This window comes from Primulina eburnea, chromosome 11, assembly GCF_022965805.1.
Source record: "Primulina eburnea isolate SZY01 chromosome 11, ASM2296580v1, whole genome shotgun sequence".
NCBI classification, from domain to species: Eukaryota; Viridiplantae; Streptophyta; class Magnoliopsida; order Lamiales; family Gesneriaceae; genus Primulina; species Primulina eburnea.
The window spans coordinates 2,478,008-2,505,920 of record NC_133111.1 but is presented as its reverse complement, the minus strand read 5'-3'; the positions used below and the strand labels follow the sequence as shown (position 1 = coordinate 2,505,920).

Here is a 27,913-nt window from a genome sequence, read left to right as displayed (position 1 = left end):
GAGTCAACGTGTAGTCTCTTCCCGAAAGAAAGAAAAAAAAATTAAAAACCTCTCAGTCGGTACAAATCGATAGGTATTTTTATTATAAATTTCTCAAGATGTGGAGACATAATGTAAAAGAGTTATTTTTCTTGAAATTTTCTTATTAATACAAAAATCAAACTCAGTTTACACATCATGCATATGTCATACTTCTATTTATGTTATATTTTATACATTCGAGTTAAATATAAGATACATACAAATTTGAAAGGAAGGACTGGACATCTTTAATTATTGACTTATTTGTTACTTGAAATAAAAATGGAATTTTTAGGGACCAACAAGGGGGGGTTAGTATGTCATTTCCATAGGAGCCGCCCTTAATTAAATTACGCAATTTGCAATGTGGATATGCGAATCTCGTGGGAGCTTTATTCCTTTCGTGTATTCTCTCCCCGTTTTGTGCGGGCCCCACATAATGGTGGGAAGATTTAATTCTACTTTGTGAGACATCGTCCTCGTGAAAGGATCAAAAACTCAGATTTATGGTGGATGAGATCCTATTTATGTGGGCATTACTCTCACTTCATTTCAACGGGTAAGATCTTGACACACATACAATTTAAAAAAAAAGTAGGTCTTATATATGCATGGGCAAATCTTGGTCATCCATCCTATCATGGAGACAATGTCCATATAGATAGGATGAAATAAACCAAGATTTATACACACATACATGAGGTCCATCAATTTCTTTAAAATTGGCACAGATCCTGTAGTATCGAACCTTCCATCCGTGTGTGATATGGTATGTATCGCTTCTTGTTCGTGCTGTCCATATCAACCGTGTCTCTACATATAGTTTGAGTATATAAATTACTGTCAGTTGTTCGATCATGCATGATGATCATGATTTATCGTTTTTAATATAAGTAATATGTCTAAAGCAATGTCTGGCGGTCGTTGGCCGGTGATGTGGCGTCATTGGGACGTGTGTAACATATTCTATTGGCTACCACGTGAATGCATGTCCCAATCTTGTCATGATCTTGTCATAAATATATGTTATTTTATAGGGAAATAATGTCCCAATCTTGTCATAAGTATATGTTTTTATATAGAAATTATGTCATGTTTTTTCGTTTAGCCGATTTTTGAACGTGTATAAAAATTGTCATATTAATAGTAACTTTTTAATAGATATTACTAGGAACGGAGCCATCCCAAAGGTTGGGTGGGCTCCAGCCCTAGCTAGATTATTAGGACCTACATATGGATTAACGACGGTTTTATTACATCCGTCGCTAAAATTTTTGGATTTATTAAAAATTTTAGCTCATAGCCCACACTAAAAAAACGGATGGATTAGCGACGGTTTTAATAAATCCGTCGCTAAAATGACGACGGTTTAGTTCTAACCATCGCTATATAGCGACGGTTGCCTACAAACCTCGGCGATATCGACGACGGTGTTTGGAAGAGCCGTCGCTAGTAGGAACTAGATAGCTGTCCGTCGCAACTAGCATTCAGCTCAGTCTCAAATTATTTCTTGGCAACGTCCCTGGATATTACAAATATGAAATCAAATACATTTGAGTTAATTTAAGTATCAGAATGGCTATGTCAGACACTCTTCTGACTTTTGTTGGTAGGATGCGTTGGAAGCCATAGCTTACAGATATATTTTCATCATAAATATATCCCTTGCTCATTTACTTAAATACAACACTTATATCGTCATCTCGTGGATTGACTCGACTCAGCTCACCCGATTCGCTGTGGCTGACATCATTCGGTAAGTGTGGATTTTGATCATTTTATGGATCCATCATAGTATTAGCCTATTTTGAAGGGAAGCTTTGGAAGAGATGTCTAGAAACTACGACAATCGGGAGAGGCTTGTTGCAGCTGTTTGAAAAAAGAGCAGCTTTGGCAACTTTTTCATCAGCAGTCGAGGAGCCCCAGAGCAGAACGGATTTAAAGTTCCAATATTGATTTGTAAGCCACTCTTCGACCACCTTCTGCTGCCGATGTGAAGGCAACTTGACTACCCTCATGTCCCCATTTTCAGAAAACACATTTCATAATTTTTTGGCACATCTTAAAATCAAGACAGGCTTTCCAATGTGGATGCTATTTTTCTTAATTAAGCCTTTTACACAAACACTATATTTTGTTATTGTAGTTTTTCAGGGTTACACCTACTCGAATGTCCTCTATTCTCACACGATTTTCTCATAGACAACCCTATTTTTGATAGGTACCTGAGGGAGCCGCTGCTCTTTATATGGATGCGTAAAAGATATTATCTTAGCAGATTTATCGCAAATTTTAAAAACATTTTTCTTTGATAATTATATATTTAATCATGTCAAATAAAGAAACTGTAAATTTGTAACTATTTATTTTATAAACTTTATTTATTCAATAAGTAACTAAATTTATATATTGAATTATATTGTTACTTGAATAATTAATTGACTCTTTATTAACAACTTTATTAATCGATTAATTTGTGATTTTTAAAACAGTTAATTAATTACATTCAATTAAGTAATAAGTTTAAGTATTAAAATAACAAAATTAAATATTTAAAAATCTTAAAGTAAATTTTAGAATAGATTTAATTATTTTTAGTTCATTAATTTTTTTTAATAAATATCAATATAGAAATTATTTTAGATATTACTGATATTTTGATTATTGTGTTTAAAAATATTATGTTGAATAAATTAGTTGTTGTGAATAAAATAGTAAAAAAATAATTTTTTTAATTGTAGAATTTAAAATTGATAGGTTGAACATAAATTTTGTAAAATATCCTATTTTGAATTTACAATCGATAGGTTGAAGATAAATTTTGTATTTGTAGAAGAAATTATCCTATTTTGAAATTTGTGTTACAGATAGGTTAAAGGTTTGGATATAAATAACATCACACCGAATAAATCCCTTCTAGAGTAGGAATAGAATTAACCTTGAGCTGCATAACTCAGCAGTCACTCCAAATCCGTTGGCTTGTATATCTGCAACGGGACGTTGGCAAGTGATGTATACATCTGTTTAGTGTTTTTGTATGCGTGATGTGTTGTACATGTGATGTTTTTCTTTCTGTTTCGTGTGTCTGAATAATGTACTTGAAGATGGATCCTTTCTTTTATATTCAAATCTTTGTGGGTTTTGCTAGTACTTGATTCCGTTTGCGTGTACGTTTCAGATCTCTGGGTGGATGGCGGAAGAACTGAACCATCCGTCTCGGTATGTAAAGTTGAAGAAAGATCAGGCGCCGCTCGAGGACATTACACCAGGCGAGCTTAATCAACCCATCTACGTCCCAAAGGCACTCCTCTCTCTTTCTCTCTCTCTCTCTCTCTCTCTCTGCATATCGTGTTCTTTATGCACATGTCTACGTTATTTTTACTTGATCAAAGTTAAATGCATGATCAGGTGAGCCCCTGGAAATGGCTTGATGCTTTTACGTTATTTATTTTTATGTAGTTATGGACACTACGATGATTGGTTCGACTTTTCTCATCCAGCTGACTTTTCATCCTTCCCAGCTGCGGTCATTTGCTGCAACTTGCTTAGAAAATAAATTTTGTTATGCACAAGTATTGTTTCTATGCCTAATGCCAACCAAGTGTCCTGTCTGAATTTGGATTCTACCTGATGCAGTTGTATGTCCGGTGCGATGAATGTAGACAGCCTTTGCCCGAAAGCTATCAAGCTCCTGCAGATGAACCTTGGAGTACTGGGATTTTCGAATGTGCTCAGGATACGGAAAGTTGTAAGTTCCATACCTGTTCAATGCAAAAGAGACGTGAAATTTCTAAATTTTTACGGTCAGTTTTGGGCATTCACTCGATCATTAAGTGAAACAACAGCTATATCTTAGCATTCTTATGTTTCAAGTATCAAAATATTGTTATTTCTGGACTCGAAGGACAACTTTTATCAGCTAGTTTTTAGAAAAGGTTGATTTTTTGTGGGGGATTAATATCATGGTATGTAGGAAATGAAAAACAAACTATTGATCTCTATGGACGTCTTCATCAATATAACAAAGAGCAGCGATATTCGAACTTGTAAGAGTGTCTTTTGTTTACAACTGATCATGCACTCAATCGCAATCATTTCTGTTGTATGTTTCCCACCAAAAAAAATGAAAGAAGTTATACTACACTGGTATGAGTACACAATCTACTCAAAGTACATGTTGTGGAAAGTTGTGTAGTTCAAGAAGTTAAGATTGGCTCTGGAACAGGTCGGACAGGGCTACTCTGCCCGTGTGTCTTGTTTGGCCGTAATGTTGAACAAGTGATGGAAGATACTCCATGGGCCGAGGCTTGCATTCGTCATGCCGTATTTGTAGAGGGTGGCATTGCATTAGCTACAGCAACGGCAGCCCTTCATGGTTTTATTGACCTTGGGACAACAATTATAATATGTGAGGGTTTGCTTTTCGGTTGGTGGATTTGTGGAATTTATTCTGGCCTTATGCGACGGTCATTGCAAAAGAAATACCATCTCCAGGTGATCTCTTTTCCTCCGTATGGGACATGTTGTTCACATGTACTAAAAATATGTATTCCTGTTTCAAGTTCAATGCACTGAATATGATTTGGTTTATCCTTCAATATTTTTCGTACAAATGGCCTTATTTATGTTGCCAACTATAATTCTTCTGCCAAATAGTTAGGTTATTGTAAAGTTGTTCTTTGTTGGCTACTTGTTTTCCTAGGGGAAATTCTCTTTAGCATTTCATAAAAAAATGTGACTGGATTATGTGTTCAATGCCACACACTCGAGGCTTTATTGCAAGTTGAATGCTTGATCATTTTTTCTTGTTCAATGCAGAACTCACCATGCAACCCTTACATGGTGCATTGCTGCTTGCACTGGTGTGCCTTGTGCCAGGAGCATCGGGAAATAAAGGGACGTCTATCAGACGACACTGTTATGCCAGGCATGCCGGTTGTAAACCCACCTCCGGTTCAAGAGATGAATGCTTCTGGTGACACTAGGGATTCAGCGTCGCCCTCGTCGAATGGCGCGGAGCAAGTTCATGTAGAGATGCAGCCTTTATAGACTTGCTTGATATAGAAAGTAGATCGTAGTACTTGATAGACTCTGTTCAAACTATTTTCGACCATTTTGAATTGCATACTCCTCCATCTTCGACCATATGCAGTGAAAAGAATGATTTGTTTTAATTGATCTAGTTATTATACCAGGATGAATTTTTTTATTTTTATTTTTAATTAACTTGACTTTGCTCATCATTTTGGTTAAGTGGAATTTTGTTCATCGATCCCTGATTTAGATATTATTAGTGTTTATTCGTATTATTTTAACTTTAGATTTATTATAATTTTTTATATATTTTTTGATAAGGTTCAAGTACAATTGTTTTTTTGAAAAAAATATTTTATTTGATATTTCGGTAGTTAGATTTATTATTTATTTTATTAAAATAGACAATTGACCTTCGGAAGGACATTTGTGTCTTCGTACTGGAAAGCTCACTCTATCATCAATGGAGTTGGCGCGTAAAACCCTTTCGATTTCCCCTTTCTTCTCTTCTCCGCTTTTCCTAAACCCTAACCCTAAGCCACCTCTATTCAAATTCCACATCAACAATCCAAAATCTTTTATCATTTGCAAATCCACCCAATTCAAAACCGAAATAAATGCCGAATCTTATGCATCTACGCCCGAACCCGATGGTCTTGGACCATCCGCACCGACCCGTGGAGACTTCTTCCTCCAGCGCCACCAATCGTCAGCTGCTTCCACCTCCGTCCTGTCTGAAATGAAGAACAAAAAGAATAATGATAAAGACAAAGCTTCTTCGAAGGGTTCTTCTTTTACAGTTTATAGTTGTTACGGCTGCGGAGCCCCTTTACAGACTACTGAACACGATTCCCCGGGTTACGTGGAACCCGAAACTTATGATTTGGTATCAGTTAATTAATAAAGTAATTTGCTAGATATATTGCTTTAATGTTTCTTTTATTAAAAAAACGGGCTGATTGTTGGTTGATAAATTAATATGGGATGGTGTGCAGAAAAAGAAGCATAGGCAGCTAAGGACTGTGATATGTGGGAGGTGTCGACTTTTATCTCATGGGCATATGATTACTGCTGTTGGTGGAAATGGAGGTTATGCTGGTGGAAAGCAATTTGTTACAGCGGAAGAGCTTAGGAAAAAGCTATCACATTTGCGCCACGAGAAAGCTCTAATTGTCAAATTGGTGATTATATAGTTCTTCAGTTTCCTGCCTGCTGGCTATTAATTTGGGACCTTATTCTTCAGTAATCCAGTTGTAGATAATAAATATTTTGTGCCAATTTATTGAAATTTCAGCAAATTATCTGCAGGTTGACGTAGTGGATTTCAATGGCAGCTTTTTGAGTCACATTCGTGATATTGCTGGAGCAAATCCCATTATACTCGTAGTGACTAAGGTATGAAAAGTTCAAGGTTTCGATTCCTGTACTTCCTCCATGAATTACACCTTTTTTGGCTTTGGGAATTATAGATTGTTTCAAGAAAACTATTTGCTTGTGCTAATCGTTTCTAGGTCGATCTGCTTCCAAAAGGGACTGATCTTAATTGTGTCGGTGACTGGGTCGTGGAGGCAACAATGAAGAAGAAGCTGAAGTATGAATTTTACCATGTACATGGTTTCCTTTGAAGATTGCAAGCATGTCCTAATGGATATCTTCGCCACTTTATCATTTATATCATCTGTTTCTTGTCTTTCGGCAATTTTCTATTCTCATATGTTATTATAGAGGCTACGGACATTTTTTGCTAATGCAGAATACTCATGTTGCAGTGTACTATCTGTACATTTAACAAGTTCAAAGTCTTTAGTTGGCATCACTGGAGTGATTTCCGAAATTCAGAAAGAGAAAAAGGTGGGCTATACCATGGATTTGGCTTCTTCTTTCGTTCTTGAATTGAACAGACAAAATGTCTGAATTTGTATATCGTGCCTACTTAAATTCTTTTTTTTTTTGCATATAGTTGAAAGTTGAAACACAATAATTTTTGTTGACATTACTTCATTGTGATCTGAGTTTTCTAGAATTTGTATTTATTGCTTTAGGATTTTTCTTGGGATTGTACTCCTGTCTTTCATTGGACAGTCGGGAATTCAGATGATTTAACCCCTGTGTACTCTTTGCTTCTTTCCTAGTTGTTATATTGATCTTAATAATTTTTTTACCATTTTCAGTCTTTTACTGGAAATAAGTGTAATTTGTTATTATGGTTCGTTTCTGCTTCTCTCTTAAATTGACCCCACATTTGTTTTATTGCAGGGGAGAGATGTCTACATTCTGGTAGGTGTACAAACGAAATACAGGGTTTTTGCCCATTTTAAACAACCTGCTACTTTTTCAGATGATGTCTGTCCTCCAGTTAATTCTCATGCAACCAAGAGAGTAATTTTCGTACTAAATTTATTTAACAGGGCTCAGCTAATGTGGGAAAATCTGCATTCATCAATGCTTTATTGAGTAAGCTAATACCATTAACTGAATTTCTCTGATATTCTTCTCTTATCCACGTATAAAAGTCACTTTCTTTTACAAATTACTTGTATCTTTCTAGAATTCTTAAACTTATATGCTACGAAAAACCTTTTTACTCACATAGGCCAGATGTTTCATCATGGGTTGGTAGTTAAATTCTATATAAGAAGAAATGATTGGTTAGTGGGATATGCCTGAGAGCATTGATTGAAAATAATCCCATTAATTGTTTACTGATTTCTCTTCAATCATAGGCTATGTTCTTATAATCAAAATCTGTTATCAGAAATTATGTCTTATAAGGATCCAGTAGCAGCTGCAGCACAAAGATACAAACCCATCCAATCAGCAGTCCCTGGAACCACATTGGGTCCGATTCAGATTGATGCTTTCCTAGGTGGCGGAGTAAGTCTCAAATAACCGATGGTTCTCGATTCTCTTACGAACAGGATTGTATACTAATTTATTTATTGCAAATGGTCTGCTTGAAATCGCCCTTTGTAAATACTCTCATCTTCAATCTGTGTTGTCGATTCTTATTTCATATGCACCTCACAACAATTCTGCAAAATTAGAAAATTGTTTCCGCCTGTTCGTAGAAATTATACGACACACCTGGAGTCCATCTTCACCATAGGCAAGCTGCTGTGGTCCATTCAGAAGATCTACCTGCTCTTGCACCCCAAAGTCGACTTCGAGGCCTGCCACTTCCTGTATGTTTTTTTTTCGTTTTCAATCTTCTCCATGAAATTTTCTGCTGGTTTATTTGCGTGCTGATTTCTTTTCCTTTTTGTTTTGGTGGGTTTTTCCCCCTCTGGTGTAAGCTAGAACCCTCAGCTTAGTTTGGACAAGTCAATGACGGATCGCTTCAGATCAAATGGCTTGATTGGTTTCTCTATTTTCTGGGGTGGTCTAGTACGAATTGATATTATTAAGGTTTTCAATTCACCTTCTTGCGCAAATACAATAATTAGATGTATTGAGTTTTCCTGTGATTTGTCGTTTAACTTCTGCCTTCTTGTCTAGGTTCTTCCAGAGACGCGTTTAACGTTCTATGGCCCGAAGGCACTGCAACTTCATATGGTACCCACTGAAGAGGCAGAAGAATTTTACAGGGTAAGCACGCAGCCCTAAAACATGGAAAAGTTGTGAACCTTTATCTTCTGTATTTGATACAAATGCTTGGATCTAGAGCTATGTTTGTTTCGATATCCTTGAAAGAATGACAGAGAATTTATGGTTGCAGAAAGAAATTGGGACTTTACTGACACCACCAAATGGGAAACAGAAGGCGGAAAACTGGGCAGGTCTTGAAGCAAAGCGCGAATTGCAATTGAAATATCAAGATATTCAGAGGTACATAAAGTCCCGCTAAACCATGTCAATCTTTTTTTGTAACAACTCAACAAGGTCTGGCAATTTCACTGTCTGTGTGCAGAAAATTTCGTTTCCATAATTTATCTTTTCTACATCCCTATTCCTCTCTAGGCCTGCCTGTGATGTAGCTATATCAGGGCTCGGGTGGATATCTGTGGAACCGTTCAGCCAATTTCTTAAATCATCTGATCCAAGTGAAGTAGAAGAGAGTGGAGTGATAACTTTAAAGATCCATCTCCCCAAGCCGGTAGAGATTTTTGTTCGGCCTCCTTTACCAGTTGGCAATGCCGGAGGCGAATGGTATCAGTATAACGACCTGACAGAAAAGGAAGAGGAAGTAAGACCGAAATGGTACTTCTAACATAGATGGCAAATATGAATCACATCTTGTTTCCCCTATCACCATCGTACGAGGATCAACTTCATGAACGGAATAATTGAATAAGAATGTGTGGCCGTTCCAAGTAAAAACAAAAACAACCAGTTGCGTCGATTGGCTGTGAAGGCGATGAAAAATACCACTTGGTTTGTTTCATGGGACATTTGATGTTTACTCTGCTGTCAATTGTATTTTTTTCTTCTGTTCAAGATTTATAATCATCAAATCTATTATTATAATAAATGTAACAACATATAATAATTTTTAAAATTCCACCTTGAGTCAAGTGTTACTTAAACAATATTGCAACTTTTTTTATGAATTTTTTCGATTGATTATAAAATACATTGTTACAGTGATTAATATGCTTGATTGTCATATAAAGAAATAGATGTTGTAATTTACTTTTATTGTTTTCTTAAATATATTTATTTTACTTCACTTTTTTCCAAGATGAATAGAGATGACAAAAGTTGATTTTACTTTAGAAATAAAGTAATTTATTTTGAAACATCTTAAATTTTTTAAGAACCTTGTTTGTATATTGACATTTTTCTCTAGTTAAAAGTTAGATTAGACAATTTAAATTATTAGTTAACACAATAGAAAAAAGACAAAAATTTGTGTGAGACAGATCGTGAAACCATCTCAGAAAAACATTTTCAGAAAACCAACCTATAAGTCGTAAAATTTGAAATACAGAGGGTGACGAGTTTTGTAACAAAAAATTTTCTAGAAATCGTTTAAACCATAATCCATCGAACTTTGCATATAATTAACGAATTTTCATGCACAATATACATCAAAATACATAATATGACGAAATCGATACGTAAAAAAAATTATACATGTCTTTGCGTCTAAACGCTCAAATAAACGAATATCGGCACGAGGGTACGTGGAGGATGAACGGATGACGATCGTTTTTTCTTAACAAAAACTCACCAAAATCTCCAGAAATATTGCTAGGATGAGTGCTCAAGAGGCTGCTGCTCAAGGGAGACACAACCCCAGCTTTTTCACCAAAAGTAACGTGTGTGTGCGCGCGTTGGGGTGTATGTGTTTGGGTGTAGGTGTGTGTAATTAGTATAAATAATTAGGGTTAGGAAAAGTCTAATAAAATAAATTAATAGGCTACACTCATACTGATTTAATTATTTAGACCCACTAAAAAATTTAATAAAATATTCTAGTACCAAATTTTTAGATTAAAATTTCCAAATTTCGATATAGTTAAATGGTGTACCTAAAATCTTAATTTAACTTAAATACTAATTAAATAATTTAATTAAGGCATAAAATTCAGCTTAAAAATATTTTACACCCAATTTAAAGATTAAATCCTCAAATTCCAAGTTTACATGTAAAGCAGTTAAAATCTTATAAATCGTGTAATAATTTAGAATTTAAAATACTAAAATTCATACATAATTTAAAATAACAATTTTTTTTTGGTTAAAATAAAAATATAAAATTTAATTTTATCGCCTTAATCGTCTCCGGTCTTCTATCTCCAGCCAAACATCGAACATTCGCCTGAAAAACTCAAACTCAAGAAATACATTTAAATTTCATAAAAATAAACATATAAATATTTAAAGTAAATTAAACAAGTCGAATTCATCATTTAGTTCTTTTAAATCAATTAAATTAATTAGCCTATTAAAGTATACATGCGATTTACGGGTACTGATTTTTGGGCTCTACCATATTCTTTTCAAGGAGAAGGAATCATTATGTTGTGCCGCTTTGCCCATTTTACAATAATCAAGTTATTATAGTTCTGACGACTAACTCATCATCTCATGTAATCTTCGTGGACATTAGCACATGGGGAACTCCCGGATTGCATCGTGTATGATTTTAGCATAATCCATTTTTGGAAAAACGGTTCTCTTTTTTGGTTTGTAACTCAATAGTGTCTGTTTCAAGTTTTTTGCATAATTTTGGGGTAGTTAATACAAATTTCTTCGCATGTAAATCTTAGAATCTCAATCTCGTCAAGATTACTGATAGTGATCACCTCTTAAGTCGAAAAGGTTGGTGGGTGTCAATTCGATTGGGTTCGAGTTGCTTAAACCGAAACAAGTCACACGTTCATCAAAACTAATGAGACATACACTAAAGTAACTAACAGTATCAAAGTGTTTTCTGTACATTCGGCACAATGATGTACTTCAAATTATTTGACATTGGATCTGTTCTTGGAGATATGTGGAGCTAGCTAGCTGTAAGGATGTGGAATTTTTTTATTTCATGAATACTCTCTGGTGAGACGATCTCACGAATCTTTATTTGTGAGACAGATCAATCCTACCGATATTCACAATAAAAAATAATACTCTTAGCATAAAAATTAATATTTTGTCATGGATGACTCAAATAAGAGATATGTCTCACAAACTACGACCCGTGAGACCGTTTCACACAAGTTTTTATCTTTCTTATATCACTCTTAATTTTCATTCCATGGTTTCTGGTTTTAAATATGTTTCCTATTTTTATTATATTTTACTTGAGGTGGTGAACCCGCTAGACACTGGAAAATATCTGGGACTTCCTTCGTTAATTGGTAGCAAGAAGAAGGTTGTATTCAGGTACCTACGGGAGAGGCTGTGGACGCGAATTCAAAGTTGGAAAGGAACCTCTCTATCCATGGCAGGCCGCGATGTACTCCTAAAATCTGTGGCTCATGCTCTGCCCACGTATTGCATGCAGTGCTTCTTGTTACCAAATTCTCTACTGGATGAACTTCAACGAATGATGAACTCTTTTTGGTGGGGGTCCAATCCAAATGGGGCACGGGGGATTCATTGGATGTCTTGGGATAGGCTGTGTATACGAAAAGAATTTGGTGGGTTGAGCTATCGGAATTTGGAAGGCTATAACCTCGCTATGCTTGGGAAGCAAGGCTGGAAACTTATCGCGGCCCCTGATGCTTTATCTTCTCGGCTCCTCAAAGCTAAATATTATCCGAAAAAGGGATTCTTGAATGCAAGCCTAGGATCTAATCCTAGCTTCATATGGCGAAGCATCTGGTGCTCCCAAGCTATACTGGCACGAGGAACACGTTGGAAAATTGGTGATGGCAAATCTATCAACATCGGCACAGATCCTTGGTTACGTGATCCTGCAAATTTTTATATCCAAACATCCCTTGATGAAGAGCATCGTGGCAAGACAGTGAATGAGCTTATCGACATAGACTTACATCAATGGCAGGCCACGACACTGCAAGCCATCTTTGAACAAAGGGATATTGAGGAAATCTTGAAAATACCAGTACCCACAGCTGCCTCTGAGGATATTCGATTATGGCATTTCAGTAGAGATGGGTGCTATACAGTTAAATCGGGGTACAGGCTTCTTATGACAAGTATCGCAAATCCAAATGGTGCACAACCTGCACCTGGATCATGGAATCGAATGTGGACAGTCCAAGTACCACCAAAGGTAAAATTCTTCATCTGGAAAGCTGTAAGAAATTGCAACCCGTGCAGGCAGAACTTGCTTAGTCGTCGTATTGACGTACCTTCCATCTGCGCTTTATGTGGCTCAGGAAATGAGAATAACTGGCACTTGTTCATTGATTGCTCCTACGCTCAGGCTTGTTGGAAAGCTGTAAACTTGGCGCACCTGGTAAATGATAAAGCAAATAACTCAGATTCATTTATGCAATGGTTCTTTGGTTGTCTGGAATGCTGGCCTCATAAGTTATTGCCCACCATGTTCATGACTATATGGAGCATCTGGAAATACAGAAATGACAAACTCTGGAATGCGGCAGAATGCACCTGTGGAGGAGCTTAATTGGAAAAGTCCACCAACGGGCTTCATGAAATGCAATGTCGATGCGGCAATCTTTAGGGAGTCGTGCTTGATTGGCTCTGCAGCGGTGGTTCGGGATTCAAAGGGTGAGTTTATGGTCTGTAGGATGCTCAATTTTCAGGGGTCAATTGAAGTCCGAGAAGCAGAAGCAAAGGCGCTACTTGATGCCATAACTTGGGCCGCATCCTTGGATATGCAACAGATTATTTTTGAAACAGATTCGAAAACCGTGGTGGAGGCGGTGCACTCAAATGAGGTAGATCGTAGTGAGTTTGGAACAATTATTGGAGAATGCTGCTCACTTTTGTCAAGAGAACGCCACTACAAAGTTCACTTTACTAGACGACAAGCGAATATGGTTGCCCACAACCTTGCTCGGGCGGCCATTTCTCATGCTAGTCCTTGTGTCCTCTTTGATGCTCCTAGTTTTATTTATGATGCTTTAATTCATGATTGTAATGAACTTGGTTTGAGCTAATGAAATTTGTTCGGTTTTGGTTTCAAAAAAAAAAAAAAATTATGTTTGTATTGATATTTTGTTATAGGATAATAATATTTTAGGGGTCTGATAATTGGATGAAACAAATGAGTCCCAACATATACACTAACATGTCAAACTAAAAATTCCATAACATATAATACCTACTACTTTTTTTTTTTGAGAAGAAACTAAATCATTAGATTAAATCCAAAGAAGCTACATCCATCAGCCACGATGGGTACAAAACATCAACCCAACACAAAGGTGAAGGGTGGGAAAAGGCAAAAGGAGCGAGAGAATGCGCTACACGATTCGCACATCTGCTAACATGATTAAAACCAAAAAATCTGCCATGAACAAGAAGATCCAAAATGTTGGAAACTAAAACTCCTTGGTGATTAAGACAAACCGAAGGCGAAATCACCATCTTGACTGCAACACTAGAATCTGAAAATATTCGCACATTATGGAAGTCGCATCTCAAAGCTAGCAACATGCCGAAATGTATTGCATAAAGCTCTGCATCTACCACTGAACCTGTGAAGCGAAAACAATATGCAGAGGCTGCACAAATCATACCTAGGTGGTTACGAATAACAGCACCTACACTACAGATACCAAGACTCTCCTTAAGACCTGCATCCACGTCGAGTCGTAAGTCACCCATGGGGGGAGGCTCCCATTTATCATTTGTAACAATCTTTGATGACTCAGACGTAACACAATAAGCAATACGAGCATTCTGAAATTGTTCAAGATAAGAGTAGACCCAATCTACCTTAATTTCTTTGTTCGTGAACTGAATATTGTGCTTGATTTTGCACAAATCTGTCCATACAGCCCATGCAATCACAGCAAACTGCTCAAATTCAGCTAAAGAAAAATAATTCATTAAACTCAAACCACAAAGGATGAATGGCAGTAGCTTGCCTTTCTTTAAACAAGACCAAAATTTGGTAGCTTTCCAGACATCACGAACTTTGTGGCAAAAGAGGAGGCTATGGCTTGTCGTGGCATCCGGCGAACCACAGAAAAAACAGCAACCTGAAGCATGGATATGTCGCCTGAACAGGTTTCCTTCAGTAGGTAACAAATCATTGCTCGCTCGCCAAAGAAATATCTTGATTTTTTGTGGGATATGAATCTTCCATATAATTTTCCACCAACTCTCTAAGCTATAGGCAGATTGTGATTCAGGAGGACGAAAGCATCCAGTCTCAAGAAGATACCCAGATTTAACTGAGTAGAGACCATTTGTGCCCCATTTCCAATATCTAATATCATCTTCCATATCTTCGACTTCTTGTTTCCCATCTTCCCATTGGAGGAGGAGATTGCATCTTCTTTCGACTACTTCCACAAATATATAACATGATGTCATGATACTAACAAACTAGAGTTACTTTCATATGAGACCGTCTCACGGATCATAATATGTGAGATGGGTCAACTCTACCTATATTCACAATAAAAGTAATATTCTTAGCATAAAAAGTAATACTTTTTAATGGATAACCGAAATAAGATATCTGTCTCGCAAATACGACCCGTGAGACCGTCTCACACAAGTTTTTTCCAACAAACTATACTGTGAATGAGAGAATCATACAAATATAAACGTGAACAAGTCTAATAAATTATAAAATTGATTCGTGACACAGTTTCATAAATTTTTTATGGAGTAGGTCTCATGTGAGACCGTCTCACGGATATCAATCTGTGAGACGGGTCAACCCTACCCATATTCACCACAAAAAGTAGTACTCTTAGCATAAAAAGCAATACTATTTCATGGATTACCCAAATAAAGATCCGTCTCACAAAATTTGACCCATGAGACCGTCTCACACAAGTTTTTGCCTTTTTTATGATAAATAATTTGGCGTACACTAGTCTAATAAATCACAATAATCAAAAGCTGCTGCTAACACCTCTATCCGTAACTTGCTCACTTAAACATTATATTATATATTAATTTGACATAGAACATTATTAATATAACGGTAATTTAGTGAAAAATACATCTGTCAATGATTTTTTTAAGATTCAGTACCCATATGTTTTATTTTGTATTTTAATACCTGACACAAGATCAACTTAATTTTTACTACATGTTTTAAGCATTTTTACTTTTTTACCCTTTTTAACTAATAAAAAATTATTTAAATTCCTATTTTTGTTGGTCCTTATCTTTCCACTTATCATTCTCGAATACATTTGGATGACATCTACATTGAATTAAAATATTTTTTTTATTTTAAAAAAAATTCACAACTAAGTATTGAACTTTTTGAAATATTTTATTTTACTTGGAAATACTAAATTTCAATTTTAAAATACTTGATTTAGTAAATGACATACTCAAAATTGGTATTAAAATACTGGATATTTGAAAATGTAACGCAAGTTCACCTAGTGCTCGTATTTACATCCAAGATCTATTTGGATGACATGTTCATTTCATTTAATTATTATTTTTTTATTTTTAAAAACACAAATTCGTAATTAACCATTGAACTTTTTCAAGTACTTAGTTTTACTTGTGAAATACCTAATTTCAGATTTAAAATAATTGATTTGGTAAATGAGATACTCCGAATAGATATTAAAATACTGAATATTCGAATATGCAATTCAAGTTCACCAAGTGCTCGTATTTTCATCCAAGATCCGTTTGGATGACTTGTTCATTTCATTTAATTATTTTTTTATCTAAGAAAAACAATTTCGCAATTAAGCATTGAACTTTTTCAAGTACTTAGTTTTATTTGCGAAATATCTAATTTCAGTATTAAAATACTTGATTTGGTAATTGAGATACTCATAAAAGTTAATAAAATACTAGATATTCTAGTAGGCAATGTAATTTCACCAAATGCTCGCATTTCCATCCAAGATGCATTTGGATGACATGTACATTTCATTTAAATATTTTTTATTTTTAAAAGAAAAACAAATTCACAACTAAGCATTGAACTTTTTGAAGTACTTATTTTTACATGCGAAATACCTAATTTCAATTTTAAAATACTTGATTTGGTAAATGAAATACTCATAATGAATATTAAAATACTGAATATTCGAATATGCAACGTAAGTTCACCAAATGCTCGCATTTCCATTCAAGATGCATTTGGATGACATGTTCATTTCATTTAATTATTTTTTTATTGTAAAAAAAAAACAAATTCGTAACTAAGCATTGAATTTTTTCAAATACTTACTTTTACTTGCGAAATACATAATTTCAATTTTAAAATACTTGATTTGATAAATGAGATACTCATAATGGGTATTAAAATATTGGATATTCGAATATGCAACGTAAGTTCACCAGGTGTTGGTCTTTCCTTGAAAGATGTATTTGGACGACATATCCTTCTCATGTGATATCTATTTTTTAAAAAAATATATCAAATTCTCAACTAAGCATGAAACTTTTAAAGTAATTAGCTTACTTGATAAGTACCTAATTTCAGTTTCAAAATACTTGATTTCATAAATGAGATACTCAGAATAAGTAATAAAATACTTGATATTTCTAATATGCATCATGATGCAATTTCAATGCATTTGAAATTTTAACAAATACATTGTTCATCACTCCTCATGAAATAAAAATAACAATTTATTTCGGTATACAAAGAAAGAACTTACTTTTACTACGGGACAAGTATGCTACTATATTTTTGTTAAAGGTAAGTGCTTATTTTGATCTACAAACAACTTACTCTTACTCCACGGATCAGTAATGAACTATGTTCATTTCTTTAAATGACATGAATAAGTATTCTAATAAATCTTAGTTGAAAAAACCAACCATGACTGAATTTAAGTTACAAATTCAAATATCCAGTATTATATCACATATTATGAGTATCTCATTTACCAAATCAAGTATTTTAAAATTAAAGTTAGGTATTTCGCAAGTAAATGTAAGTACTTCAAAATATTCAATGCTTAGTGATCGGACAAAACTTTTATTGTAAAATTCTTAGTAAAAATTAATAATATTCAAGGTAGAAATAATCGCAAGTGCACGATATCAAGTAATAATATAGTGTACAAGAGTATGAATATAGTTCCTTTAAGGACTGTATTTCTCAATTATTATTATCAGTTATTCAATTTTTAGCGGCGATACTTCAGATGATTGTTTACTACTACAATTATTAAATAAAAACTCAATGAAATGGTTCAAGGATTAAATGATGAAATAAATAAGCTAGAATGATTGATTAAAGTTCAATGAGAAATGAATTTGTTGAGAATCTCGGTTCACCTACCTCTCGCTAATCTACTTAATTCGTTCGACAATGATCTATTCTTTTAAAGAGATTTCCTATCCAATTGAACATGCCCTCTCAAGCTATGTCAAACTAATTCAACTCAATGAAGTAATTAAATCTCTTTAATATTTATCAAGGGTGAATTGCATGTCGTTTTATTTCGACCTACTGGACTATGACTATCGACGGGTATCCGACTTTATATTCCTATGTAAATTGTAAATCCACGGATTATGCTACTCGTTCCTATCAGAGGCTATTGTCTCGAAGAACATTGTCTGGAAATCTTCAAATATTCGCTTCAAGCTTATTTTTCTCTTTCAAAGCTTTGTAGCTGCTGAAAAGTTCTTGAACATGTCATCCAAATGCATCTTAGAAGGAAATCCGAGAACTTTGTGAACTTACGTTGCATATTCAAATATCCAGTATTTTAATACTCATTATGAGTATCTCATTTACCAAATCAAGTATTTTAAAACTGAAATTAGGTATTTCGCAAGTAAAATTAAGTACTTAAAAAAGTTCAATGCTTAGTTGCAAATTTGTTTTTTTAGAATAAAAAACAATTAAATTAAACGAACATGTCATCCAAATGTAGCTTGGATAGAAATGCGAGTACTTGGTGAACTTACATTGCATATTCGAATATCCAGTATACGCATTCTGAGTATCTCATTTACCAAATCAAGTATTTTAAAATTGAAATTAGGTATTTCGCAAATAAAAGTAAGTACTTCAAAATTTTATATACTTAGTTGCAATTTTTTTTAAATAAAGAAAATAATTAAATGAAATGAACATGTCATCCAAATGCATCTTGGATGAAAATACGAGCACTTGGTGAACTTACGTTGCATATTCGAATATCCATTATTTTAATACATATTCTGAGTATCTCATTTGCCAAATCAAGTATTTTAAAATTGAAATTAGGTATTTCGCAAGTAAAACTAAGTACTTGAAAAAGTTCAATGCTTAGTTACAAATTTGTTTTTTTAACAATAAAAAATAATTAAATGAAGTGAACATATCATCCAAATGCATCTTGGATGAAAATGCGAGCATTTGGTGAACTTATATTGCATATTTTAATATCCAGTATTTTAATACTCATTCTGAGTATTTCATTTACCAAATCAAGTATTTTAAAATTAAAATTAAGTATTTCGCAAGTAAAACTAAGTACTTGAAAAAAGTTCAATGCTTAGTTGCGAATTTATTTTTTTTAAATAAAAAAGTATTTAAATGAAATGTACATTTCATCCAAATGCATCTTGAATGAAAATGCGCGCACTTTGTGAACTTACATTGCCTACTAAAATATCCAGTATTTTATTAACTTTTATAGGTATCTCAATTATCAAATCAAGTATTTTAAAATTGAAATTAGGTATTTCGCAAGTAAAAGTAAGTATTTGAAAAAATTCAATGATTAGTTACAAATTTGTTTTTTTTTTTTTACAATAAAAAAATAATTAAATGAAATGAACATGTCATCCAAATGCATCTTGAATAGAAATGCGAGCATTTGGTGAACTTACGTTGCATATTCGAATATTCAATATTTTAATATTCATTATGAGTTTTTCATTTACCAAATCAAGTATTTTTTAAAATTGAAATTAGGTATTTCGCAAGTAAAAATAAGTACTTGAAAAACTTCAATGCTTAGTTGCAATTTGTTTTTTAACAATAAAAAAAATAATTAAATGAAATGAACGTGTCATCCAAATGCATCTTGGATGGAAATGAGAACATTTAGTTAATTTGCGTTGCATATTCGAACATCCAGTATTTTAATACACATTATGCATATTTCATTTACTAAATCAAGTATTTTAAAATTAAAATTAAGTATTTCGTAAGTAAAACTAAGTATTTCAAAAAGTTCAATCATTAGTTGCGAATTTATTTATTTTAAATAAAAAATATTTAAATTAAAAATAAATGTCATCCAAATACATTGGTGATGAGTGAAAAGAGAAGATAACCAACAAAAATAAGTATTTATATAATTTTTTTTTATTAATTACAATGGTAAAAAGGTAAAAAGGTATGAAACATGTAGTAAAAACTAAAATGATCTTTTGTCAGGTACTAAAATAGAAAAAAAAAATAATAGGTACTGAATCTTAAATAAATCTTATGCAGATGTATTTTTCTCCAAATTGCCCTTAATATAAGTTGGAAATTATTATAAATATATTTATTCTATTTTATTAAAGTTGAGGACGTGATAGTAACCAACTAGAAATGACACCAATTTTTTCTTCTAACTTTAGCATTATATCTTACTAATATTATACTTTTGTTTTTTGTTATTTTTTAAAAAATTTAAACACATATTTTTATTTATTTTTAATTTCAACAATTTAAGAGTGAGTCTCATGTGAGACCGTCTCACGGATCATAATCTGTGAGACGGGTCAACCCTACCCATATTCACAATAAAAAGTAATACTCTTAGCATAAAAAGTGATACTTTTTCATGTGTGACCCAAATAAAAGATCCGTCTCACAAATAATACCCGTGAGACCGTCTCACACAAGTTTTTGCCACAATTTAAATATCAATTTAATCTCTCTATAATTTATCAAATTTAATTTAAACTATCGATAATAGTCTAGAGTAAGGCAAAAACTTGTGTGAGACGGTCTCACGGATCGTATTTGTGAGACGGATCTCTTATTTGGGTCACCCATGAAAAAGTATTACTTTTTATGCTAAGAGTATTACTTTTTATTGTGAATATGAGTAAGATTGACCCGTCTCATAATTATGACCCGTGAAACGGTCTCACATGAGACTCACTCGTACAAAAAGGATGAAGTCAAGTAACTGCACGAAACAGTAAAAGCAAAACACCCTGCCTCTCTCTCTATATATATATATTCAATGCGGTGCAGTTTTCCTGCTTTGCTCACAATTCGACCGCCACGCCAACGTCTACCCACTTGGGACAAAGACACTTTTCTTCACGCCTTCTTCTTCCTCTTTCTTTGCAATGTAGAAATTTCTACAATCGAATTAATTGCGGAACCCTAGTTAATTTCGAAGTTTTGATTCGGAATAAATTCAAAATTTTATTAAGAATTTTGACTTTTTTATTTTATTTTTGATTGAACGCTAAGTTGTCGGAAGGTTTATTTATTAATCATCTTTTAAGGGGCAATGGAAAATGGAGAAGTAGGGGGAACCGGCGTCGTGAGGTCGGTTGGAATGGAAAACGGTGGGGAGGATGTGTACTCGGATAAAGAATCAGATGTTTCTTCGGCTGATCATCTTGTTGTTATGGTCCACGGGATTGTTGGAAGGTAGTTGTGTGTTTGTGCGCTCGCGGAATTGTAATATTTCATCTTTCTTGGCAAAATTATGATAAATTAAGATGATTATCGTTTTCGAGTTTTGGATGTGTTCTATTTGTTCCTGTGTCATCTATCGAATCTAGTATTTCTTCCGAAAAGTTGGATTTCATTCAAATGTGATCTTACAGTATTTCATTTGGTAAGTTCCGAATTTTGATTGCATCATAGCTTTTAGTATTTAAGCTGTTTGCAGCACGTCTTATCTTTGATCAAGATGTCCCTTTTGGCTGGGTTTGTTTTTTCTTGGACATGTGTCGGTTGTAACTTGTAAGTCATTTCCTCTTGATTATTGTTTTAGAATATAGTATACATTCCACGAGTTTGAGCGATTCTCTTTTGCAGATAATATTATGAACTCATTGTTCTTTGTGAAAACATGACTTCCATCAAGTTCTCACGTGATTCTGATATCGCAGGGCCTCAGATTGGAAATTTGGTGCAGAGCTTTTGGTCAAGATGCTTCCTGATAAAGTTTTCGTTCATTGTCAGTAGTTGATTTTTGCAAGTTTGCATAATATAATGCAAGCATTTTGAAAATTTTCGGGCTTCTTGCAAATTATGTTTCATATGTTTCAATGGTCACAATCGTTTAGCTTGCTCCTGTGAAAAAGGAATTGAGAAGAACCCTTGGAATTTTCTCATTTTTGAGTAACCTGTACGCTAATCCACCATTTATTAACTATGTAGGTTTAGGAGAAACTTTATATGATCGTAAACGATGATATGCATTGTCGAATACTGTATTGTTTCTTTTGTCACCACCTGTACTTATGGTGGTTTTGTGATTCACCGAGGAACCTAATTTCTTACTGAAAGATCATTCAGGAGTAGCCACAAACTTGCACACCTTTTTTTCTACTGTCTGATTCATCATAAAAGGGCTAAGATCTTTACTTGTCTTGACAATGGCTATCAAACATTTATTTGTCTAATATGGTGTTTGTTGTTTCATAGTGGCGTATGAAGTGGGACTATGATGTCAATCTTTTGTTTCTAATGCGGCAATTTCTTTTTTCTTTTGAAATCCTTTCATGTCTCATTAACAGATAGTTTTAGAAAAACAATGAAACTTCACATTTTATTTTGCCTGCAAAGAAGCACCATGAAATTTATTGATTATTTGGAATCCTTTTAGATAATTCCTTTCTATGGCCTGGCAAAATCTGCTTCTCTATGGAATATCATCTGGTTTGCAGGTAGTGAAAAAAATATGGCATCATTGACATTGGATGGCGTGGATGTAATGGGTGAACGATTGGTGGAGGAGGTACATTCTCTTTTTGGTCTACTTAGCTTTTTAGTGTTTTTCAGTCTAATTTCGTGAATATTATGTGCAGCATTGGTCCTGGATACCATCATTTTGATTCAAACTTTGACGTGCCATTCAGGTTCTTGAAGTGATCAAAAGGAAGCCTAGTTTAAGAAAAATTTCTTTCGTTGCACATTCTGTAGGGGGACTTGTGGCAAGATATGCCATTGGGAGATTATATAGACCATGGGGGAGTAGAACAGAAGAGGTATCAGTCGATGAAGATAAGGAAAAGTTAAAAGGTACAGTAGCTGATTTGGAACCTGTGAACTTTATCACTGTTGCTACGCCTCATCTTGGTTCTAGGGGTAATAAACAGGTATACTTATTTGATCAATGTATCATCTATTGCCTTTTTAAAGATGTTGAATATTAGTTGAATGAGGGAATGCACTGAAAAGGCTCGGGTTACCATATTATCAACCTACATGCTTCTGTTAGATTTTGATACAGAGTGGTTATATTGCTTGGTTTTGAACAGAGAGCTCTCTTTAAGGATGCAATAGTAGTTGGACTTAGCTTTAACATTTGATGGAGGGTGCGCTTTTTAAATTCATTTTCAGCTTGGAACTTTATTTCTGAAATCTCCTACAGTCTTGGGGCACAAGATCATGAATGCATTGGGGAATTAATTTATTGAATGTTTTGGAAGTTTAACCTATAATTTTTCAGGGGAAAATAAAGTTTTTTTACAACAAGAATATGACTTATGCTCACACCCTTAACGTATTGCAAAATTGTCTTTTAGGCTGGGGATTTTTAGTCAGAGTTCGTTTAGGCCTTAGGGACATGAGTGCATCTGGAGGCATTTTATGGTGTAATTTACACTGTGCCTCAAAAAAACGATCACATCACGTTTAAGTGACATGGATATAGTATCAGGAATGATTTATCATGTTTTTGTTAGTCCCCAATAAGGCAGCAGGGATAAGTAATTTGGTGTTGGATTTAGGTTATCTTTTGGAGTTTTAGATAGAAAAATTGTTGCCCGAGTTTTCTTCTATTTCATCTTTGGGATGCTGAATTTTCCTGATTTGTCTTTAATTCTCATTCTTAGTCACTGGATGAGTTCTAATGTTACCTTAAATTTCTCCATTTGTCAGGTACCCTTTCTGTTCGGTGTGCCGGCTTTCGAGAAAGTTGCTGGTCTTGTGATTCATTTGATATTTAGAAGAACTGGCAGGCACCTTTTTCTAAATGATTTTGATGGAGGAAAACCTCCGCTGCTAAGACGCATGGTGGAAGATAACATAGAATATCCATTCATGTATGTTCTCCATCTCAACGACTTGTGTTTTTATTGGATTGAATTCCTGGCCTTCAAGATCATAGCACATAAGTACGTGAATACTGTCTTAGCTGTAACACAACTCATCCATGCAGGTCTGCTTTACGATCTTTCAAGCGCAGAGTGGTGTATTCAAATGTTGGCTATGACCGTATCCACAGTTTATTTGACCCTTGAAGCGTTGACATTTGATTGTTGATTAGCATGTTTCTTATTAATACCTAGCAGACTCGTTGTTTTCCTAACAAATATCAGTTTAGATATAGTAGGATGGAGAACATCATCAATTCGGCGCAATAGTGAACTTCCCAAGGTCTCATTTTCAATACACTCTTGTAATATTTTCTTTATGCTAATTCAGTTGTATAACATTGAGCCTTATTTTTCAGTGGGAGGACTGTGTGGACGAAAAATATCCTCATGTTGTGTATGAAGAGCTGTGCAAAGCATGTGGTGCAGAGCAGAGCGAGTCTCTGAAAGAAGATTATGTTTTAGATAAGCTGGAAGGTTAGTGCCTTTCTATTCTATCTAGTAGAAGGGTCTGTTGCCGTTGATGCTTATGTCGGTACTGGAAATTTTTTCACTGATCATAACAGGCATAAATTTTAAATTGAACTTGGATGTCGGGGCATATTTTGCTAATCAAACAGTCTATTTGTGTTTCACAACTTCCACTTTTGTGCGACATAAGTTGATCATGTTGATGGAAGTAGTGTATTATGCGGTTATCTTATGCAGAAGAGCTGGTAAATGGCTTATCTCGGCTGTCATGGGAGAAAGTAGATGTCAGCTTCCATAAAAGCAAGTTCAAATATGCTGCCCATTCCCTTATTCAGGTCTGCAGTTCAATAAGACTCCTCCAACCTCTAATTTTCTTGAAATGCAGTCTGGATATTTCTGTTTCAGAGTAATGTTGTTTTCATTCAAGTTTGGTCGTTCCTTAAAAAAATATTATGGGACTGGGAAATTTTGGTTGGAAAAAAATAAAAATATACATAGTTGGAAGGACCACGCTTTTTGTGTAATGAGGTTCATGTCCGTTTCAATGATCGTATGAGTCATTTGCACCAAACCAGTCCTGAAATATCAAAAACAAATCTCGCTTCTGTCAAAATTAAATAGATATCTTAGATATTAACATTTTATAAAAGTTGGACGAACACCTTATGCACCACCTGGAAATCTGGCGAGTTAAAGTATTTTGATAATATCTTATAGGCTAATTATCGAAATGATCAGCAAACAAAACAATTAGAAAAAAAAAAACTTAATGTGCTAAAAGTCATATTTCAGGCTGACTGAACTAGTTTGGACGTTATCTATGCTACCTAAACACCTAAACGTTGTCGGTTGTTGTATCAATGTCATCCAGCTCGATCTTTCAGTGTATTGTTAGCAAAGATAACGTCGGAATTCTAGTCAGCCTGAAATATGATATGGAAAAAATTAAGTTTTTTTTTAATAGTTTTGTTCGTCGGTCATTTTGATCATGAGATATTATTAAAATATTTCAGCTCATCTGATTCCCTGTGGTGCATAGGGTGTTTGAGCAACTTTTATATAAATTTAATGTCTAAAATATCTATTTAACCACGTACATACTATTTTGTAACAATTTAATATATTATATACGTTGCAGGTCAAAGATGGACACATGACTTCAGAGGGTGCCGATGTCATACAACACATGATCGATCACTTTTTCTTTTAGAACTCTCAAAGTAAGTGTGTGTGTGTGTGTGTATATACTGTCTTTACTAAATATTTATCTCTAAATTGTCTTCACCTATATATCATACACTTCCTTTCGTCGATACCACGACGGTGACGCTTTATTTTAGTACATATATTTCATCTTTGTAAAGTGCTTCGCAGCTTCTATGTTAGTTTTTTCTAGAAAATATAAAGCAAGGTTTTGTTGTTAAAATAGCTCTTTGCATTAAATTGGGCTCCATTTATATTAAGATTGGGTTTCATGTGATACCAGTCTCACGGGTTTTAATCTGTGATACGAGTCAATCTTACTTTTAGCATAAAAAATAATATTTTTTTCATGGATGACCCTAAATAAGAGATTCGTCTCACAAATACGACACGTGAGATCGTCTCACACAAGATTTGTCTTATATTAAAGAAACATGTCGTTTTGTCTTGTTAAAATTAAGCTCAAATTTTCAATATTTGAAATTCTACACCTAAAATATTAATTTTGTGGATTGCAAACGATATTGATACGAGTTTGAAGGTTATGTTTCAAGTTTTAGTGAGATTGATACAAATTTAATAGTCAAAAAAATTCTTGATTTTTACTATTGTTTTAATCACTTTAAGTGAAATAATAGAATTATCATCAACTCGAGATCTAAAGAATATAAAAACATTAAAATTATAATAATTAATACAAATCTACAGAATAATATAATCCCACTATCAATTAGCATTTATTATTTATATATCTAACAATTTTGATATGATGCACATTCATAATTTACATTTATGTAAACATCGGAGACGTGACAATAACATATCAGATGTAATGAAAAAATCAAAATTGTTCTATTTAAATCCATAAACACAATTAATAGTTTAGACAATTAGACTTTTAAATATAAATATTTAAATCTATAAACATAATTATAATATTTAGACGACGTTTTGTTATTAAGTTTTAAATTAAAATATTATTATGGATTTTGAATCTTTATTTAATTATTTTATTGAAAAATAAAGAATAATGTTGGATAGTAAAAAATCAGTTCGGGTTGGGCTGATTGGTTCGGTGATTTGTAATTTTTTTTAGTGTCTTCTTTGAAGAAGACATGACCCGAACTCGCCAAAATCGATTGATACTCTCAAGTTAGGGTCATTTTTTGTATGTCTGATCAAGTGGATTGGATTTACCCTTCACTTTTTTTATGAACTGGCCACTCATTAAATAGGTAAAAAGATTTATTGCACAAATACACTGGACATTCCCAGGAGATATTAGACAGCAAATAAAACTAACAAGGTACTAACAATTACATCAATATAACAATAGTTTGGTAGCGGTCAGAATACAACGATAAGTATGAATCTTGATCTTCTTCATTATTTCTTGAACATGTGGCTTCTCGCTATCAAACATCACTTTGTTCCACAAATTCCATACATGGTAAATAGTAGTTGAAAGTGCCGCAATATTCATTTTGGTAAGTGTGGAATTACCTCTATACATACATTATCCGAAAAGCCTTCAATATTGCGTCGATGTTCCCATCGTTTTCTTCATGTGCAACCAATCGCGAACACTGTTCCAAATACTTTTAGATATAACGCACTCAAATTATAGGTGGAGGACCGATTCATCCGCTGCGTTATATAGAACACAAGATTTATCAAGCACGAGATTCATCAATGTTTAGGTAAAATGTAGTTTTCTTTAGAAGTGATTTCCATGACCATACCCGCCTACCTTGCATGAAGAAGTTATATGCTTGGGAAAGACCTTGGTTGCCTCCAAACCAACTATCTATACCCTTCACTTGTTTTTATTTCTGATGTAATCGTACGTGATTGACTTAATAATATTTTCATGTATTCTAAAAAAACAAAACTTAAGCAAGATTAATGGAGTGTTTACAACTGATTCTATTTTTAAAAGAGTGATCATAGATTACGAAAATGTGGAATAAAAAATGAGTAATGTTTGAAAAAAAAATTATGAATCCGTAAAACCTATGAATGGAACCAATTGATTCTATTAGTACCCTTCACTTGTTTTTGAAAAAGGTAGTGTTTACAACTGATTTTATTATTATAGGTATGAATGGAACCAATTCATCTTATAAATATTAATCTGTAAAACCATTGCACAATAGAAATTCTATTCCCTCAAAGAGTATGTCTCTTGTGATAATCTTTATCTGTGAGACGGGTCAATCCTAACGCTATTCACAACAAAAAGTAATACTCTTAGCATAAAAAGTAATACTTTTCATAGATGATACAAATAAGAGATATGTCTCACAAAATACGACCCATTAACCGTCTCGCACAAGTTTTTTTTTTCTCCCGTCTCTGAATGTCTTAG

The 27,913-nt window shown here is 33.9% G+C and overlaps 3 protein-coding genes across 3 annotated transcripts; all 3 read left to right on the top strand.

The window, feature by feature from the left end:
* The first annotated feature begins 3,205 nt into the window (after positions 1 to 3,205).
* Positions 3,206 to 5,171, top strand: LOC140804948 (cell number regulator 6-like). The gene is made up of 4 exons (XM_073161113.1): positions 3,206 to 3,322; positions 3,658 to 3,769; positions 4,247 to 4,515; positions 4,840 to 5,171. Exons 1-4 carry the CDS (start codon positions 3,212 to 3,214, stop codon positions 5,068 to 5,070), a joined length of 723 nt encoding a protein of 240 aa, XP_073017214.1. The 5' UTR covers positions 3,206 to 3,211; the 3' UTR covers positions 5,071 to 5,171.
* Positions 5,172 to 5,482: 311 nt separating this feature from the next.
* Positions 5,483 to 9,489, top strand: LOC140804692 (putative nitric oxide synthase). Its single transcript, XM_073160786.1, has 13 exons — positions 5,483 to 5,941; positions 6,051 to 6,236; positions 6,364 to 6,450; positions 6,567 to 6,646; positions 6,825 to 6,906; positions 7,312 to 7,332; positions 7,464 to 7,509; positions 7,811 to 7,929; positions 8,124 to 8,237; positions 8,353 to 8,460; positions 8,551 to 8,640; positions 8,771 to 8,880; positions 9,013 to 9,489. The coding sequence occupies exons 1-13, from the start codon at positions 5,519 to 5,521 to the stop codon at positions 9,260 to 9,262; spliced, it is 1,716 nt and encodes a 571-aa protein (XP_073016887.1). The 5' UTR covers positions 5,483 to 5,518; the 3' UTR covers positions 9,263 to 9,489.
* Positions 9,490 to 20,780: 11,291 nt separating this feature from the next.
* LOC140804885 (putative lipase ROG1) lies at positions 20,781 to 25,768 on the top strand. The gene is made up of 10 exons (XM_073161042.1): positions 20,781 to 21,193; positions 21,661 to 21,728; positions 22,441 to 22,511; positions 22,633 to 22,872; positions 23,657 to 23,820; positions 23,937 to 23,992; positions 24,102 to 24,154; positions 24,231 to 24,348; positions 24,580 to 24,677; positions 25,481 to 25,768. Exons 1-10 carry the CDS (start codon positions 21,051 to 21,053, stop codon positions 25,550 to 25,552), a joined length of 1,083 nt encoding a protein of 360 aa, XP_073017143.1. The 5' UTR covers positions 20,781 to 21,050; the 3' UTR covers positions 25,553 to 25,768.
* The last annotated feature ends 2,145 nt before the right edge of the window (positions 25,769 to 27,913 follow it).

Bases quoted from the DNA above. Each gene is read 5' to 3' on its own strand.
- LOC140804948 (XM_073161113.1), top strand. From the start codon at position 3,212: ATGGCGGAAGAACTGAACCATCCGTCTCGGTATGTAAAGTTGAAGAAA. The intron at 3,323-3,657 runs GCACTCCTCTCT...TACCTGATGCAG, and splicing joins AACCCATCTACGTCCCAAAG to TTGTATGTCCGGTGCGATGA. The intron at 4,516-4,839 runs GTGATCTCTTTT...TGTTCAATGCAG, and splicing joins AAAAGAAATACCATCTCCAG to AACTCACCATGCAACCCTTA.
- LOC140804692 (XM_073160786.1), top strand. From the start codon at position 5,519: ATGGAGTTGGCGCGTAAAACCCTTTCGATTTCCCCTTTCTTCTCTTCT. The intron at 7,510-7,810 runs GTAAGCTAATAC...ATCTGTTATCAG, and splicing joins ATTCATCAATGCTTTATTGA to AAATTATGTCTTATAAGGAT. The intron at 8,238-8,352 runs GTATGTTTTTTT...GGTGTAAGCTAG, and splicing joins TTCGAGGCCTGCCACTTCCT to AACCCTCAGCTTAGTTTGGA.
- LOC140804885 (XM_073161042.1), top strand. From the start codon at position 21,051: ATGGAAAATGGAGAAGTAGGGGGAACCGGCGTCGTGAGGTCGGTTGGA. The intron at 21,194-21,660 runs GTAGTTGTGTGT...CTGATATCGCAG, and splicing joins GTCCACGGGATTGTTGGAAG to GGCCTCAGATTGGAAATTTG. The intron at 21,729-22,440 runs GTCAGTAGTTGA...TCTGGTTTGCAG, and splicing joins TGATAAAGTTTTCGTTCATT to GTAGTGAAAAAAATATGGCA.